The 19,270-nt window shown below is 35.4% G+C and overlaps 2 protein-coding genes across 2 annotated transcripts; both read right to left on the bottom strand.

Annotated features, from left to right (window-relative positions):
* Window positions 1-8,996: 8,996 nt before the first annotated feature.
* LOC114318664 (protein DETOXIFICATION 16) lies at window positions 8,997-16,840 on the bottom strand. The gene is made up of 8 exons (XM_082888940.1): window positions 16,516-16,840; window positions 14,806-15,113; window positions 11,009-11,251; window positions 10,789-10,875; window positions 10,315-10,371; window positions 9,942-10,183; window positions 9,683-9,801; window positions 8,997-9,610 (listed from the first exon to the last, which is right to left on the bottom strand). Exons 1-8 carry the CDS (start codon window positions 16,819-16,821, stop codon window positions 9,560-9,562), a joined length of 1,413 nt encoding a protein of 470 aa, XP_082745066.1. The 5' UTR covers window positions 16,822-16,840; the 3' UTR covers window positions 8,997-9,559.
* LOC114301464 (histone H1.2-like) lies at window positions 11,827-14,901 on the bottom strand. The gene has a single exon (XM_082886695.1). The coding sequence runs from the start codon at window positions 12,435-12,437 to the stop codon at window positions 11,964-11,966; it is 474 nt and encodes a 157-aa protein (XP_082742821.1). The 5' UTR covers window positions 12,438-14,901; the 3' UTR covers window positions 11,827-11,963.
* Window positions 16,841-19,270: the final 2,430 nt, after the last annotated feature.

Genomic DNA, 19,270 nt, shown 5'->3' with positions numbered 1-19,270 from the left:
ATTTCAATTTCCAATACTTGCAAAACTTGACACTTACAAAACCTATTTTCAAAACTGTGAAATTTCACTGTTAATATGGTCAAAATTAAAGGGCTTGATTTAACTCTCAAAACACAATTTTTCAAAAAAAAAAAAAAAATTTCAAAATTTTGTTTATAGGAAATTTTTCTCAAAAAATTTTCAAAATCACCCTCTCTCTCCTACACAATCAATCACTTTTTCTCTCTCCTCTCTCATTCTCAATAACTTTTTCTCTCACACACATCTACTCAACTACAACAAAATATCAAATCATCCCAAACTCCCAAACGCCAAAACTATTATCAAAAAATATAACCAAACAAACTAAAAAAATTTCTAAACTTTCTCCTCAATTTTTTTTTTTTTGAAAATTTATCTCAAAACACAAACCAAACACACAATATTTCACAATTTTAATTTCTAATACTTGAATTTTCACTCTCAAAATGTTTAAAAAAGAAATCATAAAATTTCACAGTTTCAAAATTTGTGAAATCATGAAATTTCATAATTTCAATAGTGTGAAAGTACATGATTTTAAATTGGAGTTTCAAAGTGAAAATTGTGAAATTTCACATTTTTTGGGATGAAATTTTATAATTTTGGTATGCAGAAAAAAAGAAAGAATGGACCTTGAGAATTTTAGTGTTTGTGTAGTACATAATGTGCATACCGAATACTGCACTAGATGATTATGAATCGGAGCTCCTCACCCGATTGGTCTATCCAGGAATTGAGCCCTTGCAATAGAGAGCACCGTTAGAGCTGCCCGGCCAGGGTTGGTAGGATAACCCCTCCAGTGTGGGAGTAAGTGGACGAAGAAGATAAGAAACTCTCTCTAAGCATAGAGAGAGGAAAATGTAGAGTGTATTTAGTTGTGTTTTAGTGAATATAGTTCAACTCAACTTAGTTACTTTCAATGTGAAGTGAGTAGAGTTTATATAGAACACCTTACTTGTTACTTGTTACCCACGTTGGTTTCATGAAGTTTTGGTGCTGCCAGGCTCCCTATAATATTGCTCAAGGTAGGGGACCATCGGGTACTTGACAATGGATGCATATACTCATTGTAACCATGCTTATAATAGGCCACATTCCCTTGATCAACTATTTCCGTGATTCTGGGGGGAAGAGACCAGCTGAGGTGGCAGTATGCACATGTATGCATTCATAGCTTCCACATTTCTCTGAGAGGTTCTCTCAGCTCGGTACCGTTGTGTCCCAACTCAGTCCTTTGTGGGACTATTTGTAGAGACGAGTTAGCCCGTTTGAATATCTTTGTATAGGCTTAACCCACTTTTGGTTCTGATGATGGGCTTCAGTTCATTAGCTTGGTTCATAGATTAAATCTTGCAACTCAGCACAGCTCAACATCGCAGCTGGACTAGCCTTTCCACTACGAGTTGGGCGCAAGTGCTTGAGGACTTGGGTGGACTATTGATCATAGAATTGGACCTAATTGGCTTGCCCACATATTCATCTGACCCACTTGGATTTGGACCTAGAGGATTGGACCGGCCCAAGGCTTGAATCCAACTTGTTTCACATCCAACCCCTTCACATAAGAATTAGTGTTTGTGTAGTGCATAATCTCTCTCTCTCTCTCTCTCTTTCTCACTCCAATAAACAACACATTTGATACTCACTCGTCAATAGTAATGAACAAATGTAACAAAAATCCATCTAAGAATATGCTTCATACTTGGAGTTCCAACCAAACTCGTCACCAAGTAGACCCTAGGCAGTTTTTAATGATAAACTCGTTGGTAAGAAACTTCGTGAGTTGCGGATTGTTGGAAACATTTATGATAACTCTACTAGTATTGATATGATTATTAGTGGGTGTTTGGGAAGTGAGTTTTTTTATAAATTCTTTTAATTTTAAGATATTATTAGAGAAAAAAAAATTGTGTTTAGGAAGATATTGGGTTTTTTTGTAGTTAAATGTGATGTTTATGAGAGAAAAAGTGAAATGATTATGAAATTTGATGTGATATTTTGTTTGAATTTGTTTTTTTTATATTTTATAACCAATTTATCTTTTAATAAAAAAAATCAAAAAATCTCTTTCCCAGACAGCGCCTAGGTGTCGCCAATGTTGTAGGAACCTCAACTTACACGGGAAGCTTTACCAGAGTTAATGGAAGTGGAGATAATGCGATAATTATTTATTTATTTATTTATTTTGTAATTTTTGTTCAAGGTGGAGTAATTGGAATCAATATCATTGGGATGACGTCAGGATAGAAAGAGTTGGAGGTTTCATTAGTGATTGTATTAAATTAGCTTTGTTGGATAGTGGCATTGCTATCTAAGAAACGTTACTTGGAGGTTGAATTAGAACATACAGGCCTGTCAAATTAGTGTTAGGGAAAATATGTGATTCTCTACAAGTAAATCAATTAATGGAAATAAAAATTAATGTGAAAAAATTAAATCAAAGGCAACACAATAATTTTTACGTGGTTCCCTCAATGTGAGGTACGTCCACGGGATCGAAATCCGATTCCACTATCAACTAAATAAGTTCCAAACGATTACAAACGAGACAATAATGATCTCAAAAAATCACTCTTAGGTGAATTCCAAATAATCACAAATAAACAAAGAGGAAAGACCTCACCAAATAGATGAACCAAAATCTTCAGAACCAGAGTTGAAGAAGACCCAAAATAATTAACCCAAATCAACTTCACCAAAGCTGCCGAAACCACGTCACCACCGAATCAAAACCGCAGCTTCTCACCATGATCATCATGCTCGGTGCTCACCTTTTGAAACAAAAACTAAGAATGGCAGTCGTACAACACCTTTTGGTGAAAACCAATATATATATATATCTCAAATATTGAACGATATATATATATATATATATATATATATATATAATTGGGTATTGAGTTTTGTAATCAAACCCTAATTGTATTCAAATTGAATTGGGTCTCCACAAATATAACATATAATAATTAATACCAAACCAAATTAAACTCTTTTTCCAAAAGCAATTGGGTCCCACACTCCAATAAGGAGGTATACCCAACAATTCTCCCCCTACCGACTTAGGTGGAGAGATCAACCATACCTGCCAAAATTCGACACTTCAAATGTTTGTCCCTCGACAAAGTCTTAGTCAACATATCCGAAATATTATCATCCGTGCGAACCTTTTCGAGTTGTAACAATTTCGAATCTAACACATCACGAATCCAATGGTATCTCACATCAATGTGTTTCGATCTCGAATGAAAAGTAGAATTTTTACTCAAGTGAATAGCACTTTGACTATCACAATAAAGCACATACTTTTCTTGTTTTAAACCCAACTCTTGCAAAAATATCTTCAACCATAACTCTTCTTTGCAAGCTTCCGTAACGGCAATAAATTCAGCTTCGGTAGTTGAGAGAGCAACACATTTTTGTAATTTAGATTGCCATGCCACAGCTCCCTCTGCAAAAGTCATCAAATACCCCGAAGTAGATTTCCTACAATCAACATCACCAGCCATGTCAGAATCTGTGAATCCATCAAGCATCGGCTTACCATTCCCAAAACACAAACACACATTCGAAGTCCCTCGAAGATACCTTAGAATCCATTTTACCGCTGCCCAATGTTCTTTACCCGGATTAGAGAGAAAACGACTCACCACACCAACAGCGTGAGCAATATCCGGCCTTGTACAAACCATGGCATACATCAAAGAACCAACTGCTGAAGCATAAGGAACTTTCAACATCTCTTCTTTGTCTTTCTCACTTGTAGGACAATGATTCGAACTAAGTTTGAAGTGACCCACAAGTGGACAACCAACCGGCTTCGCTTTATCCATATTGAACCTCTCAAGAACTTTCTCAATGTAGCTTTCTTGAGACAACCAAATCAGCCCCTCTTTGCGATCACGAATAATTTTCATATCAAGAATTTGCTTTGCTGGTCCCAAATCTTTCATAGCAAAAGACTTGCTCAACTCCAATTTCAACCTGTTTATCATGGTAGAATCTTGACCCACAATTAACATGTCATCAACATAAAGCAAAAGAATAATAAATTTGCCACCCGAAATGTTTTTTACAAACACACAATGGTCCGAAGTGGTTTTAGAAAAACCATTATTCATCATGAAAGAGTCAAATTTTTTGTACCATTGCCGCGGGGCTTGCTTGAGACCATACAAACTTTTCTTCAATTTGCAAACAAATTTCTCTTTCCCTTTCTCTACAAAACCTTTCGGTTGCTCCATGTAAATTTCTTCTTCAAGGTCACCATGAAGAAATGCGGTTTTCACATCAAGTTGCTCAACTTCAAGGTTCATACTTGCAGCCATGCCAAGTACAACCCGAATAGAAGACATCTTTACAACTGGCGAGAAAATCTCATCAAAGTCAATACCTTTCTTTTGCCCAAAGCCTTTCACAACAAGACGTGCCTTGTACCTCAGATTCTTTTCATCATTCTTCAATTTGAAGACCCACTTATTTTTCAAAATTTTCCTCTCCTTAGGTAACTTCACTAAATCATAAGTCTAGTTTTCAAGTAAGGAATTTATCTCCTTTTCCATGACCCTTTTCCAATCACCTTTCTTTGCATATTCAATTGCTTCTTGGTAGCTCTCCAGCTCCCCTTGATCAGAAATCAACACAAATTCATTGGGAGGATACTTTCTTGAAGGTTGTCGGTCTCTTGTAGATTTTCTTAACTCAAGTTGTGGTGGCAGTTCTTGAGTTGGATGCTCTTCCTCAATTTCTGGCTCAACTTCATTAGGATTAGTATCATCCTCTACATCTTCAATAGGTGGCTACACATCTCCCCCATTTTCATCATCAACTGAAGATGAAGGAGATGGATCCATGTCAATGAGATCACTAGTTTTTGGCTCCGGTTGATCACCTTTGCCAAAGTCTTCAATTGTTTGGTCTTCAAGAAACACAACATCACAGCTTCGAATGACTTTCTTGTCGACCGGATCCCACAATCTATACCCAAATTCATCACGCCCATAGCCAAGAAAAATACATTGTCTTGACTTACTATCAAGCTTGGACTTCTCATCTTTTGGAATGTGAACAAAAGCTCGGCAACCAAACACTTTCAAGTGCTCATAAGACACATCTTTGCCGGTCCAAACTATTTCTGGAACATCACCATTCAATGGATAGGAAGGAGACAAATTGATCACGTCAACCGCTGTCTTCAATGCCTCGCCCCAAAAGGATCTTGGCAATTTAGCTTGTGAAAGCAAACACCTTGTTCTTTCCACAATGGTGCGGTTCATCCTCTCGGCAACTCCATTTTGTTGAGGAGTCTTCTTAACTGTCTTTTGATGCCGAATACCTTGGCTGCGACAATACTCATCAAATGGCTCAATGTATTCACCACCATTGTCTGATCGGATGCACTTCAATTTCTGCCCTGTTTCTCTTTCAACCATGGCCTGAAAATGCTTAAATACTTCTAGAACTTGATCTTTAGTTTTTAGTAGAAAAGCCCAAACTTTCCTTGAATAATCATCAATGAAAGTAACAAAATAAAGTGCACCATCATGTGCTCTAACTTTTAAAAGACCACAAACATCCAAATGAATCAGCTCCAAAACATTTTCTTTTCTAGAAGCAACATTTTTATGAAAAAAAACTCTATTTTGTTTACCCGCCAAACAATGAACACAAATTTTGAGATGTGTACCTTTCAAACTGGGTAGAAGCTCTTTCTTGAACAAAACTTGCAGTCCCTTTTCACTCATATGGTCAAGCCGCTTGTGCCACAATTCGGTAGAAGTATCATCTTGAAGTGCATTGACAACACCTTTACAAATTTTTCCTTGCATCGAATAAAGTGTATGAGTCTTCTTACACTTAGCCACCACTAAGGAACCCTTTGTGAGCTTCCATATTCTATCACCAAATTTGTTATTGTAGCCTTCATCATCTAGCTTCCCAGTAGAGATCAAATTGAGGCGAATGTCGGGAACATGCCTCACATCTTTAAGCAACAACTTGCAGCCCAAATTTGTTTCCAAGCAAACATCACCCATGCCAATAATCTTGGACAAACCTTCATTACCCATTCGAACAAAACAATAATCTCCTTCGGTGTAGGTAGTGAAGAAATCAACTCGAGAAGTCACATGAAAAGAAGCACCAGAATCAATCACCCAATTGCTCTTTTGGCCCACAAAATTGATACAATCATCTTCACAAACGACCATGAGATCACCATTGGTAGTAACTGCCGTTGTGTCTTCTTGCTTCTTGTTCACACTTTTGTCACGCCTTTTCTCCTTATTCTTGAGCTTTCGGCATTCTCGCTTCATGTGCCCTTTCTCATGGCAATAATAGCACCCAATGTCTTTCTTTGAAAAAGAACCATCTTTTGATTTATCACGGCTATGATCACGACCATGAGGAGTTTTACTCCTCCCTCTTGTTTTGCTTCGGCCTCTCACAACGAATGCTTCCGAATGAGAGGAACCCGCTGATTTTCTTCTAGTTTCTTCATTCAACAGGCTACTAGTGACTTGGCCCATTGTGACAACTCCATCAGGCGCCGAATTACTGACGGTCACAACCAAAGTCTCCCAACTTTCGGGCAAAGAACTAAGTAGCATCAAAGCCTGCAACTCATCATCAAAAACAATTTTCATAGAAGCAAGTTGGTTAACAATACTCTTTATTTCATTCAGATGTTCTGGAATGAGGCTGCCCTCTTTATATTTTAAATTAACCAACTTACGAAACAGAAAGGCTTTATTTGTGACTGATTTTCTATCATAAAGACTCTAATTTTTTCCATAAATCATGTGCCGAAGTTTCAGTAGCAACATGATGAAATATACTGTCATCAATCCATTGACGGATAAAACCAACGGCTTTTCGATTAAGCCTATTTCATTCATCATCTTTCATACCCTCGGGTTTGCCACTATCACCCTCAATGGGTCCATACAAATCTTTACAAAATAATAGGTTCTCCATTTTAGTTTTCCAAGTTCCCAATTACTTCCATTGAAGCTAGACATACGACCCACATTCCCCTCCATTGATTTACACAAATAATTAAACCCAATTAAACCGTAAGCTCTGATACCAGTTGTTAGGGAAAATCTGTGATTCCCCACAAGTAAATCAATCAATGGGAATAAAAACTATTGCGGAAAAATTAAATCAAAGGCAACACAAGAATTTTTACGTGGTTCCCTCAATGTGAGGTACATCCACGAGATCGAAATCCGATTCCATTATCAACCAAATAAGTTCCAAACAATTACAAACGAGACACTAATGATCTCAAAAAACCACCCTTAGGTGAATTCCAAATAGTCACAAATAAACAAAGAGGAAAGACCTCACCAAATAGATGAACCAAAATCTTCAGAACCAGAGTTGAAGAAGACTCAAAATAATTAACCCAAATCAACTTCACCAAAGCTGCCAAAACCACGCCACCACCGAATCAAAACCGCAGCTTCTCACCATGATCATCATGCTGGGTGCTCACCTTTTGAAACAAAAACCAAGAATGGCAGTCGCACAACACCTTTTGGTGAAAACCAATATATATATATATCTCAAATATTGAGCAATATATATATATATATAATTGGGTATTGAGTTTTGTAATCAAACCCTAATTGTATTCAAATTGAATTGGGTCTCCACAAATATAATATATAATAATATATTATAATTAATAGCAAACCAAATTAAACTTTTTTTCAAAAATCAATTGGGTTCCACACTCCAATAAGGAAGTATACTCAACAATTAGGGAATCATGTATTGTGTTATTATTAATATATTAATAATAGATAAAATGACTTATTCAACCAATACAATTATAACGACTTCAATCCTATTTGCTTGACTAATTATTAAGAGTCATGTGCTAAAGTGTACACATCAGGACTGAATTATTGCAAATTTTTAGCTTTTAATATAGCACACAGCACACAATTCTTAATACGCTTACAAAACAAATTTTAAAGTGTATTAGGAAAAAGTTAAGAATAACATTTTTCACAAATTTAGAATAAATTATGTTGATTTATATAATTGGGATAAATGTAGCATGGCCCACTAATTTGACAATTTTCGGCCCTGCTTCCACAGTGACGCAGAGTCGGAGAATGATACTGGAGAATATGTGCGTTTATATACACACTTGCTAACTTTGTCGTAAACTAATATGTGATTCATGGAGCTTGAGATTCAAAGAGAAAAAAGAATAATAAAAATAAATAAATAATGTGATTCATGAAAAGGTTCATTTGATTAATCTTGAGGGACCCATTTCTTGATGTTGTCATTTTGGCCGTCCATTGGAGGAGACGAGGAATGTTGCCTGTTTAAGGCCAAATTAATAACACGGGGCTTAAGTTTATGTTACATTTGAATTATGCATTTAGATATAATTTTTTTTTAAAAATGATATAAATGTGAATAGTATCGCTACATTCACACAATTTGTTTTGCTCAAATGCACACAATTGAGATTTTGACCAAAAAGAAATCTTCGTAAAATTTTCTCTCGGTCAGAGTCACAATTATGTATATTCAGACGAAACAAATTGTGTGAATAAATTATTTCACTTATAAACTAATTTTTTTTTATTCATTCCTCTCTCTATTTTTAAATTCTTATCCAAATTCATCATTTCAATACAGTTTTAAAATTTAAAGGTTGAGATTTTGAAGTATAAGTATAGTTTTGAACATCATGTGAGACACTTCACAAAAGAGCAATCCTAAAACCAAAACAACGGATTTATTCAAAAAAAAAAAAAAAAAAGCCCAAAACAACAGAAGGCTCATATGCTAGGCATAACCTCATTTAATTGTGATATTTAGCTCATTTCACATTTGATCAAGTATTAATGTCATCTTTTAACCTTCCGGTGATAGAATCTTCAAATGAGAGGCTCATATGATCAAAAATTTTAAATAGCCTCTTTACTATTCACTTAGGGTTCATTTCAAAATTAATTTTTTAAAATAATTTTTTATTTTTTTATGGAAATACGTACAAATAATTCAACAACTTATAAAACATTTTAACTTTTTAACTAAAACCTCTTCAGTGCTATTTTAATGAAAACTTCCATATTGTGATCAACTCTAGAGCTCTAGCAAAACTACTTATTAACAACAGATGACAAGTAAGGGGATTACTGGGCATATTGCAATTTTGCCGGATGTTTGGAGCCATGAAGTTTTCTGTCAGTAGCTCTTCTGCTATAACCTTCTGCTTCCTACTCTACTGAGGATGGTTGATAACTTTTGGGAATAGAAATCGATATTTTCTCTCGATTATATGTATTATAAAAGGTTCTTTAAGGGAGTTTTCATATGAAGAAGATTGGCGGAGGAAAGCAGCTTCATGTTACTGGGATGTAGGATGCACACACGCTGTCCCTGGCCTTCCCTGCCTGGAATAAATAAACTCAGAGAACAATGAAAAGTAAATTAATTATATGTTAGGTCCATGAAAACATTATAAAGACTCAATTGAAGGGAAGATTTTGTTTTACTTGATGCTCCCAATCTACAGTATTGCTTGTAGACCACTCCCAATCATGATTCCCATCCAAAGGCCCTGCAAAAATGTTGGCTAAATGACACTAGGATGAATGTCTAATACATGCTTTGAGAAAGATGAACGTCATACCTTTACTCCAAAGTGGAAGACAAAAGTTAAGATGATTGCGGAAGGGAGGCCAATAAGGTAATAAGCTCCTAAATTCACAAATGCACCAAGCTTCTGCCATCCACATCCTATTGCGATACCTGTTTTCAACTCAAAAATTTTCATCATTTTGATATATTCTTTAAAAGACAAACTAAAGAAAACCCTTTAAAGAAAGTAGTTATATCTATCCGAAACATTGTGGTCTAATTGGGAGAAGGATAATGATAGAAGCTCTAACCAGACAGTACAGCTTGAATTCCATCCATGAAGTTAGAAACGGCAAGCAGTGGCATTATGGAAGCCATAAATTTCACAACTTGCTCTTCATTAGTATAAAAATAGCCCCATTTGTCTCGCACTGCTATTGAAATTAAGCTTACCAAAAAGCCCTCTGTTACAGCCAAGAACATCACAACCTTTACAGCAAGTTGTGTGGCATTATGAGGTTGCCCTGCTCCTAATTCATTTGACACTCTCGTGCTTTGAACCCGAGAGAGAGAGAGAGAGAGAGAGAGAGAGAGAGAGAGAGAGAGAGAGAGAGAGAGAGAATTAGAAGTTTTATCAAGATATGTCAAGGGAGAATAGTTAATGAGGGGTTTCACCAAGTGTACCTTACTGTACTGCCAAAACCAATGGGGATTATGAAGATCAATGCACTTGTATCAAGGCTGATAGAAAGAGAATTGAATTTAGAAATGGAGTAGCTATACAAATGCCATTGGAGTCATGTGCATGCCAAATTTGTAGCAGGATAGAAAAAAAGCTAATGTGCATATAATTTTCCCATTTTCTAAGTAATCAAAGGTAATAAGAAATATTAATAAAAATTAAAAAAACGCGCTTGTCAGAATGCCTTATATGAGTAGTATAAATGAGAATTCAATATTCTTGTGAAAGAAAGTTGTTATGAATAATAATTCAGTAATGAGAATCTTGTCTTGCATACCAAAGCCGAAGAAACTTTATCAGAAATTGATATGCAGTAGAACAAAAGGCCCAAATTGAGGTCCGTTTATCCAATTTAGATTCTTTCAATCCAACTACTGATGTATTTTACGTTAATATGCAAAAATATTGATGCAAACCTGATTGCCATCACTGATGCTTCCAGCTTTGGGTTAGGCAGAAGGCCAGACATGAGAACGAGAAACTCATATGACCAGCCTTCCAAGCTGATTCATGTAACAGGTACAATCACATTATTATTTCATAAGAAGAAAGAGAAAACCAATACTGTATAACTAAATTCCAGGAATTGCACAATGCCTTAGGTTTCTTAATTTGTGAAGGAAGATGTACACTCACCAAACCATAAGCGCTGAAGGAATAGCCACGGAAAGAAAACTAACAAGATCTTTGGCACCCTCCTTAGAGAATCCTGTCCAAGTCTCTTGACATGCAGGGGAGAAGTTAATATAAATTGCCAAAATCAAGACATTGGCCCAGTAAGAGATGGCAATGGATAGAGCAGCGCCTTTATGGCCAAGGCCAATTATAAAAACCAATGTCCAACACGCAAGGACATGGAATAAAGTTGTAAATACAGTGTGTTAGTGTATATTAGTGCTTATAATGATGTTAGTAGGTTAGTACTTGTCTTTATTATTCATTACTTTAAGTTAGTGTTCGGCTACTTTCGGCTACTTTCCTACTCAGGTTTGTAATCCTCTCCTATATAAGGAGCTTCTAACATTGTTAAAGAAACAACACAATCAATCAATAATACATCTATTTCTTACATGGTATCAGAGCTATAGGTTAAAGATCTTGGTGTTCTTCGCCTTCCGGCGGGCGGCAACCTTGCCTTGACCGCCCGCCGGATCTCAACCAATTCAAACCTCACTCTCACTCTCGGCACCTCACTGTTGCCATCACTCAATACACACTTCCGATTTTTCTCTCTCTCCCTGATCACACACAGATACATGCATACACTAGCTCTCTCTCTTCTCTTCCTCTCGGATTCATCATACGCTCCCTCTTGCTTAGCTGCCTCGTATCGATTACATCCATAGAAACTGCCTGTCCGCTCACCATGATCAGACCACGCACCAAGGCATAGCCAGCAGAATTCAAATTTGCAAGGGGGTGTGCACGTCATGTGCATACAGCCTTGGTTTTTTTTTTTTTTTCAATTGGTCGCTTGCACTTCGGACAAGGCTTGGAATTAGCTAGTATCCAATTCATGTTTTCAGATTCTGCGCTGTTCTTCAAAATCCACTTTGACACAGTGCCACAGTCCACAGGACGATGAGCTTCTTCAGTACAATTCCAACAAAAGCCACGTCACTTTCACAGTCTTCGGCTTCGCAGGAGCCGGCTTCTTCTTCACTAGAGCACTAGCAACAGGCTTCGGCACAGAAGGCCGAGTTGCAGGAAGCTTGAACGAGCCTTTCACCTTCACAAGTTTACCAGATACAACTAGCTTCTTCAAATGGAACAACAACAATTTCTTGAAGTTCGCCGGATGATTCTTATGCTTTTCCTCTGCAAACTTCGTGATCGCGTCCTGACTCGATCCATTTTTCTCCTTCCATGTCACAATTGCCTCCGTAACCATCTCAACATATGGGGGATGAGAAGGAGGGCTCCTAGGCTTCCTCGTTTTGGGCTCCTTCGCCTTCTTCGACTTTGCAGTCGGTTGCTCCACCTCCGCCGCCTCATCCGCCGCCACCACCAGCGGCAGATCAGGAACAGACTCCACCGCCACAACCACTGCTTCTTCGGTCGCCATTTGATGCTCAACCGACTAGGGTTAGCATTTAGAATTTAACAAAATAGATCTATACGAATAACATCCACTGGGAAGGCTCCCACTAGTTTGAACTATGCACATGGGCACACACTCAACACACTGCCCCATACACACACATGCACGACATCCCTCTCTCTCATCTTTTCCCACTTTCAAACCCACTTTAATCATATCTCTCCTTTCTCTTAATTTATTCCACCCATGTTCTTTCAAACTTTTCTTTTATTTTAATATATATATATATATATATATATATTTTTATTATAATATATTTTCCCTATTCCTTGTTAGTGCGGATCACCCGTTTTCCATTCTCTTATTATTATTTTTTTTATATTCCACAAAAAAAAAAAAAAAAAAATCGCACCGCTGTTTTTTCTTATCACCCATCCACAAATATTTTTTCTCTATTTTCTTTATCCATTGTTTTCTTTTATTTTATTTTTCTTCTTAAACAAAACAACACCACAAAATAACACCAACCACATTCCACAACCTTGTCATTTTATTCATATCAGGGGATCAACCCCGATCACACTTTTACATCACAAAAAAAAAATAAAAAAATAAAAAAATAATAATAATAATCCACACACAACAACCTCATCCACAGGCGGGATTTTTCTTCTCTACTCTGCCGCCGGTCTTTTCTTCTTGCCTCCGTCCTGGGCGCTCCTTGCCGGTGTTGCCTCCGTGTTTCCCACACCGCCGAGCACGTTCACTCCCTGCTCCTCCACTACAGCATATGGTGGACCTCCAAATCGGAACATCACGGTGGCCTTCCGCTTCAGCTCTTTGTTTTCTGCCTTTAGCACACTTATCTCTGCTCGCGCATCCTTATACATGCGCTGGAGCAGAGCCAGTTGGGCGTTTAACTGCTGCACCTCATTTGTCCTACTCTACAGCCGGTGCGACAAGTTTGTGACCGCAGTCATGGTTTCCACGCATGACTTCAAAGTATACTGATTGGCCTCAATATCAGTTTGCACCGCCATTTTTTGCTCCACAGACCGCATCGGAAAGTTCAACGGAGCAAAACCAGAGGTGTTTGGTTGAGGTTCACTGGCCACCGCACTGGTTATCTCTCTTGTTGACTCGTTGAGGTCGGGAAAGAGAGTGAGTAGACCACGGGACGAAGAGGCCATATTCTGGGTAGCTGAACGGGAAGAAGAGGCCATTGTTCAGATGTTTCAGAATACAAATATTCAGATATTTCAGAATGAAAATGTTCAGCGGTTTCAGACTGGTTTGCACAGCCTCCGCCTCAACCTTGGTTTAAATAGCCAGGGCCGATCCGCGCATTGCGCGCCACTTGACGCCAGACGACAAAACGGGCGCGCAGGCCAAGGTAATCACGCGCCTCGCCATCATGTCCGGCACACCTTTTTATGGATTGGGCACGTTTTTTGATGGCACGCCTTTTGAAAGATTGGGCACACCTTTTGAGGGTGCGACTTTTTACAACGGTCTGACACGACCACACAGTGTCTGCTACATCGGTCCGACATGACCCCGTAAACTGTCTTGATCCCCTTTATCTCACTTTATTTCAACCTCAAATAGGTTTCTATCTTCACACCTATTTGAGTTTGAGGGGGGGTTATACATATATCATGGTGAGCATGGTTACACACCATGGGAACCACTCAAGCCACCCCATGGCGCACTCCCTAAGTCGCCTCCTTGGTGCACCACCACGAACCACTCAAGCCACCCCCCCATAGCGCACTCCCTAAGTCGCCTCCTTGGTGCACCACCACAAGCTTCTATATCGGTCCGACATGACCCCGTAAACTGTCCCGACATTGATTCCGGTCAGCTTCTACAACGGTCTGGCATGACCCCATAAACTGTCTCGACATTGATTCCGGTCAGCTTTTACATCGGTCTAGCATGACCCTGTCAACTGTCACAACATTGGCTTCTACATCGGTCCGGCATGACCTCGTAAACTGTCCAGACATTATCTGCTACAACGGTCCGACACGACCATACAGTGTCTTCACCAACGGTCCGACACGACCATACAGTGTCTTCACCAACGGTTCGACACGACCATACAGTGTCTCCTATCCTATTTTATTTTCCTATTTTATTTTGTTACTCTCTCCAAACTCAAGTTGGTTAATTTTATCCTCCTTGAGTTTGAGGGGGGCTGTTAGTGTATATTAGTGCTTATAATGATGTTAGTAGGTTAGTACTTGTCTTTATTATTCATTACTTTAAGTTAGTGTTCGGCTACTTTCGGCTACTTTCCTACTCAGGTTTGTAATCCTCTCCTATATAAGGAGCTTCTAACATTGTTAAAGAAACAACACAATCAATCAATAATACATCTATTTCTTACACAGTGCTTATTATCATTGGCTTTACATTATTTTGAGTCTGTAAGAATCCGAGTTGGCACTGAAGGAGGCCATAAGGAAAAATGCTAGGGATCAGCCAGCGTGCAAATATCCCGGCTTGAGTAGAAATTTCCAAGTCTTGTCCACAAAGTGTGAAAACATACCCTGTGAAGGCCCAGATAAATGCTATAGGAATGCCCATTAGCAGGAGAACAAGCATAGCTCTCTGCATGTGTACACCAAGCATATGATGTTGTCTTGCTCCATAGGCTTGTCCACAGAATGTTTCTAGAGCGCTACCCATTCCAAGCTAATCAGCATGAAGTTTAGAGATATTAATATATGCTTACGGAAAGAAGAGGCCATGGGCTCAACCACATACAATTGTTCATGTACAGACAATAACTAAAATTTCACATATGTAGAATAGTGGTTATAGACACTAACAACAGAATCATTCTTAAATGTAGTTTGTGGTAAATGCTATAGGAATTAATGCCCACCGGATTAATTCTGGGTGTGGCTCACACCACCAGCGACGGAGGGAAGTAAGGACTAGGGAGGGCACATGCCCCTCCTCAATTTTTTATAATTACACTATTACCTATATATATGTAAAGTATTTTTATTTAGTCCCTGAAAAATTATAATTGTGCCTACCCTAATTTATTTAAGATCCTTTAAAAATAAATACTTAAAAGCCCTTCTTAATTGGAAAAAGATTAAGACTCACAATTTAAGTCTCACAATTTACTTACAATGACTAGTTATGTATCACCTTTTGATTTGTTACAATTGAATAAGAATCTTGGATCCAAAAATGACACTTTTTCTCTTCTCTCTCTTTTCTCTTATTTTTCTTGTTGGGGAAATTACACATGTAGTCCTTGTAGATTGTCTATTTTGTCAATTTGATTATATACTTCCAACTACGTCAATTTTATTCTTTAATTTTTCACATTATGTCAATTTAATACAATTAGTAATGGCTATTAATAAATTAAGAAAAAAAATAATCTATTCACTCTCCTCAAAGTTATTTGGAGATTGACATACAATTTAAAATATATAAACCATGTGTGTAATTTGCACATCAATAATGCTACAACAATTACATTTTTATATCATATTTGAAATACCATGTAAGTTATCACTACAAAATTGTTTGAATGAGTATAATCATTTATGTCTGTTTACAATATAAGGTTGAAAAAATTATTGATTGGTCTGAGACACCACATGGCCATATGCTTGAGCCAATCACAACGTGCCCTTATATTCCTCAATCACCTAACACAAAATCATAAATCTCACCATTTCTACCAATCACAATATATGTTGAGCGCCACGTGGCACTGCCCTAAACCAACCAATAACTTATAATATTATTTTTTCACTTTCATATTTTTGCAAAATATATATATATTGTAAGAAAAATTTGTGTTTTGTGCTACTATTAATCAAAAAAATTGTATTATATTATTGTTATTGATTATTGAATTTTTTTATCTCAAATTTAAAATAAATAAAAGAAAAAAAAAAGGGTAAATGATCATGGTTTATGCACTAGAGCAGTGGTATCTCAAGAAAGATTGTTGATTCAATTGAATAGAGAGAGAGAGAGATGAAAAATAAAATCAAATGAAAGCTTGAGGGTTTAAGAGGCTAGATGCACAACAAATTGGGATAAAGCATGTAAGAATAAGCCTTACCAAGAAGCTGAAGCCAGTTACTTCAGCAAATGAAATAGCCATAGATGCACTGGATAAAGAGAGTTCTCCAAGATGGCCTATGAACATAACTGATATCATCTGTAAGCTATACTGCAAAAAACTAACCACAACTAGAGGTCCTCCTAACCAGACTTGTTTCTTTAGCTCTTCAATGGTCTTTGATGCATCCCAGTCCCATTCCTTGTTTTGTTTTCCAATCAATTCAATTCCCATTCCAAATCTTGGAATCAGAGGAGATTCAGGAACAATATGTGTGGAGTCTTCTTCTTCACCCATGTCTCTCATGCCCGAAATGTCTACAAATTGAGACCGCCTCTATATATTTTTAAAATAAAAATAACAACAATTACAATAATGATTGGGACTTTTTTTTCTTTTTTTTTTGGGAGACCCTACAATCTCTTTACATTTTAAGAGGATTTCACACATATATTAATAATTAAGATCTAAAGAGATTGTAAAGTTTCAAAAAAAGGAGTCTCAAATATTTTATAAAAAAAATATTACAGACAATACTATCAGCTGGATTGAAAATATGCTATTTTAGTTAATTTTTTAATTATTTTAATTTGATTAAAAAAATTATATTTGAATAATTTTTTTTTAATTTTTTATAATAATTGTGAGAAAAATAAAATAATTACAATTTAAATATGATATTTCATTTTGTTAATTATTTTAATTTAATTTATTTTTATTAATTATTTTAGTTCAAAACTTTCTTCCAAACAGGGCCTATAGTTATGATGTGGTTATCCAACTTAGGTAGAATGGAAATCTTTGAAAATATACAAACACATATAGTATTATATATATTAAGAAAAAGGAAATTGTGGATGCAAAATTATTACCGAGGTTGTCCAACTTAGGAAGAATGGAAATCTTCGAAAAAATTCACGCACATATATAGTATATAGTGAGTGTGAAGAGAAAAGTTAGAGATCATGAAATTTTTTTTTATGAAAATGATCATGAAAGATTTATGAATTTTAGATTATCTTAATTAATGTATGATACTTTATTCTAAATATAATCCAAAAGTTACAAAATTTTTATAATTATTTTCATAAATTTTTTTTTATGATACTTGACATTGTTGGGATGCAAAATGACTGTCATGTTTCTATATATATCTAAGAGGGATTTATTACTTTTTACCGGCCAAGATGGCTTTTATTTTTCTTTTCACTTTTGCCCCTATTTTGTGTTTTGTGTTTTCTTTTTCTTTCTTTTTTCTTTTTTCTATTTTGCTTGGACAATTTCATAATTTTATATTTTTTTTTGTAATTTTTGTCTCTTTTGATAACACTTACAAATCAATTTTTTAATAAAAAAAATTCACTAATTGTGTTTGATTGCAATTTTAGATTATAATTTATTGTGTTTTTTCAACTAATTTGAAAAATAAAAAAAATGATATATTTTTAAGTTGTAAAATATAATTTTTGAAACTTATTTAAGACTCATAATTTATATGGACAAAATAACTCTATTTCTTTTGTCTTAATTATATTTTTTGAGTGGATGTTAGATATTTGCATATAACAGGTTTAACATTTTTTTAAATAGAATATAAAAAGTTATACCAAACAAATTTAGAACTTATTTTAATTCTTTGAAACTAACAATCTAAAGCGTTATAATCATAAAAACTCAATTACAGGTGATACCAAATTGAGTTATTATTTATTAATATTCTATTCATAATAAATATGAGCAGGAACCCATTAAATTACTAAAACTGTGACACATGAAATGATAATAAACTATTGTCCATAAATTTGTCATATTCATATTTATATTTTATTCAATGATGACAAATAATATCCAAATATTTTTTTTTGAGCTAATTTTAATACTTATAGTAAAGTTTTAAATTTTTTACTTCTTATGATAAGGTTATTAGTGCTAAAAAAAATCCTATGTATTTGACAAATGATTAATGTTTTTTTTTTTTTTGGGGGGAGGGGGGGGGGGGTTAAAGTTTAAGTGAGTTTTGGATAGGATAATGCCAAATGTTGCTTAAGTAAATAAGAATTTTATGGGAGTGTTTAGAGATTTAAAATGTCAAATAAATATTATTTAGGCAGTCACCTAAAAAATAATATATTTGTTGAAAATACTTTTATGCCACTTCAAATTTTTCCTTTCTATCCAATTAATAGTAAAAAATAAATTCCTTTTTTTTAGGGCATCCTTATCAAACATAATGCAATAATCTCCCATTCTTATTCGAGAGTAATGACATACAAATAGAATTGGAAAAATTATAATAAAATAAACCAAGAGTTTGAATCTTGTAACAAAATAAATTCTAAATTTTTAATTTTGTCAATTTAAACTATAAACTTTTGATTTGCTTTCAATCTAAACCATTTGCCTATTTTTGTTAAGTAAAATATGAAAAAATATATATATATTTTAGCCATTAAATTCGACATAAATTATATTTTAGATATTTTCCATATACTTACATTGAGTTTAATGATTAAATATAATTTTTTTTGCCCGTTTTATTTAACAAAAATAGACAAACAATTTAGATTAAAAACAAATAAAAAATTTAGAATTTATTTTATTACATGATTCAAACCCTGGGATTTTTTTTTAAATAATTTTTCCAATACAATTTTTATAAAAATTATTTATGGAATAGTATAACTTCTTCTGGTTACTTCATTTTCAATCAAAATACAATCTATCACTGTCTTCATAATTTTAAAAATGTCATTGA

This window comes from Camellia sinensis, chromosome 9 (genome assembly GCF_055761805.1).
Source record: "Camellia sinensis isolate YWXY chromosome 9, ASM5576180v1, whole genome shotgun sequence".
In the NCBI taxonomy this organism is placed as follows: Eukaryota; Viridiplantae; Streptophyta; class Magnoliopsida; order Ericales; family Theaceae; genus Camellia; species Camellia sinensis.
The sequence above is the reverse complement of the archived record's forward strand: the minus strand, read 5'-3'. Positions and strand labels throughout refer to the sequence as shown.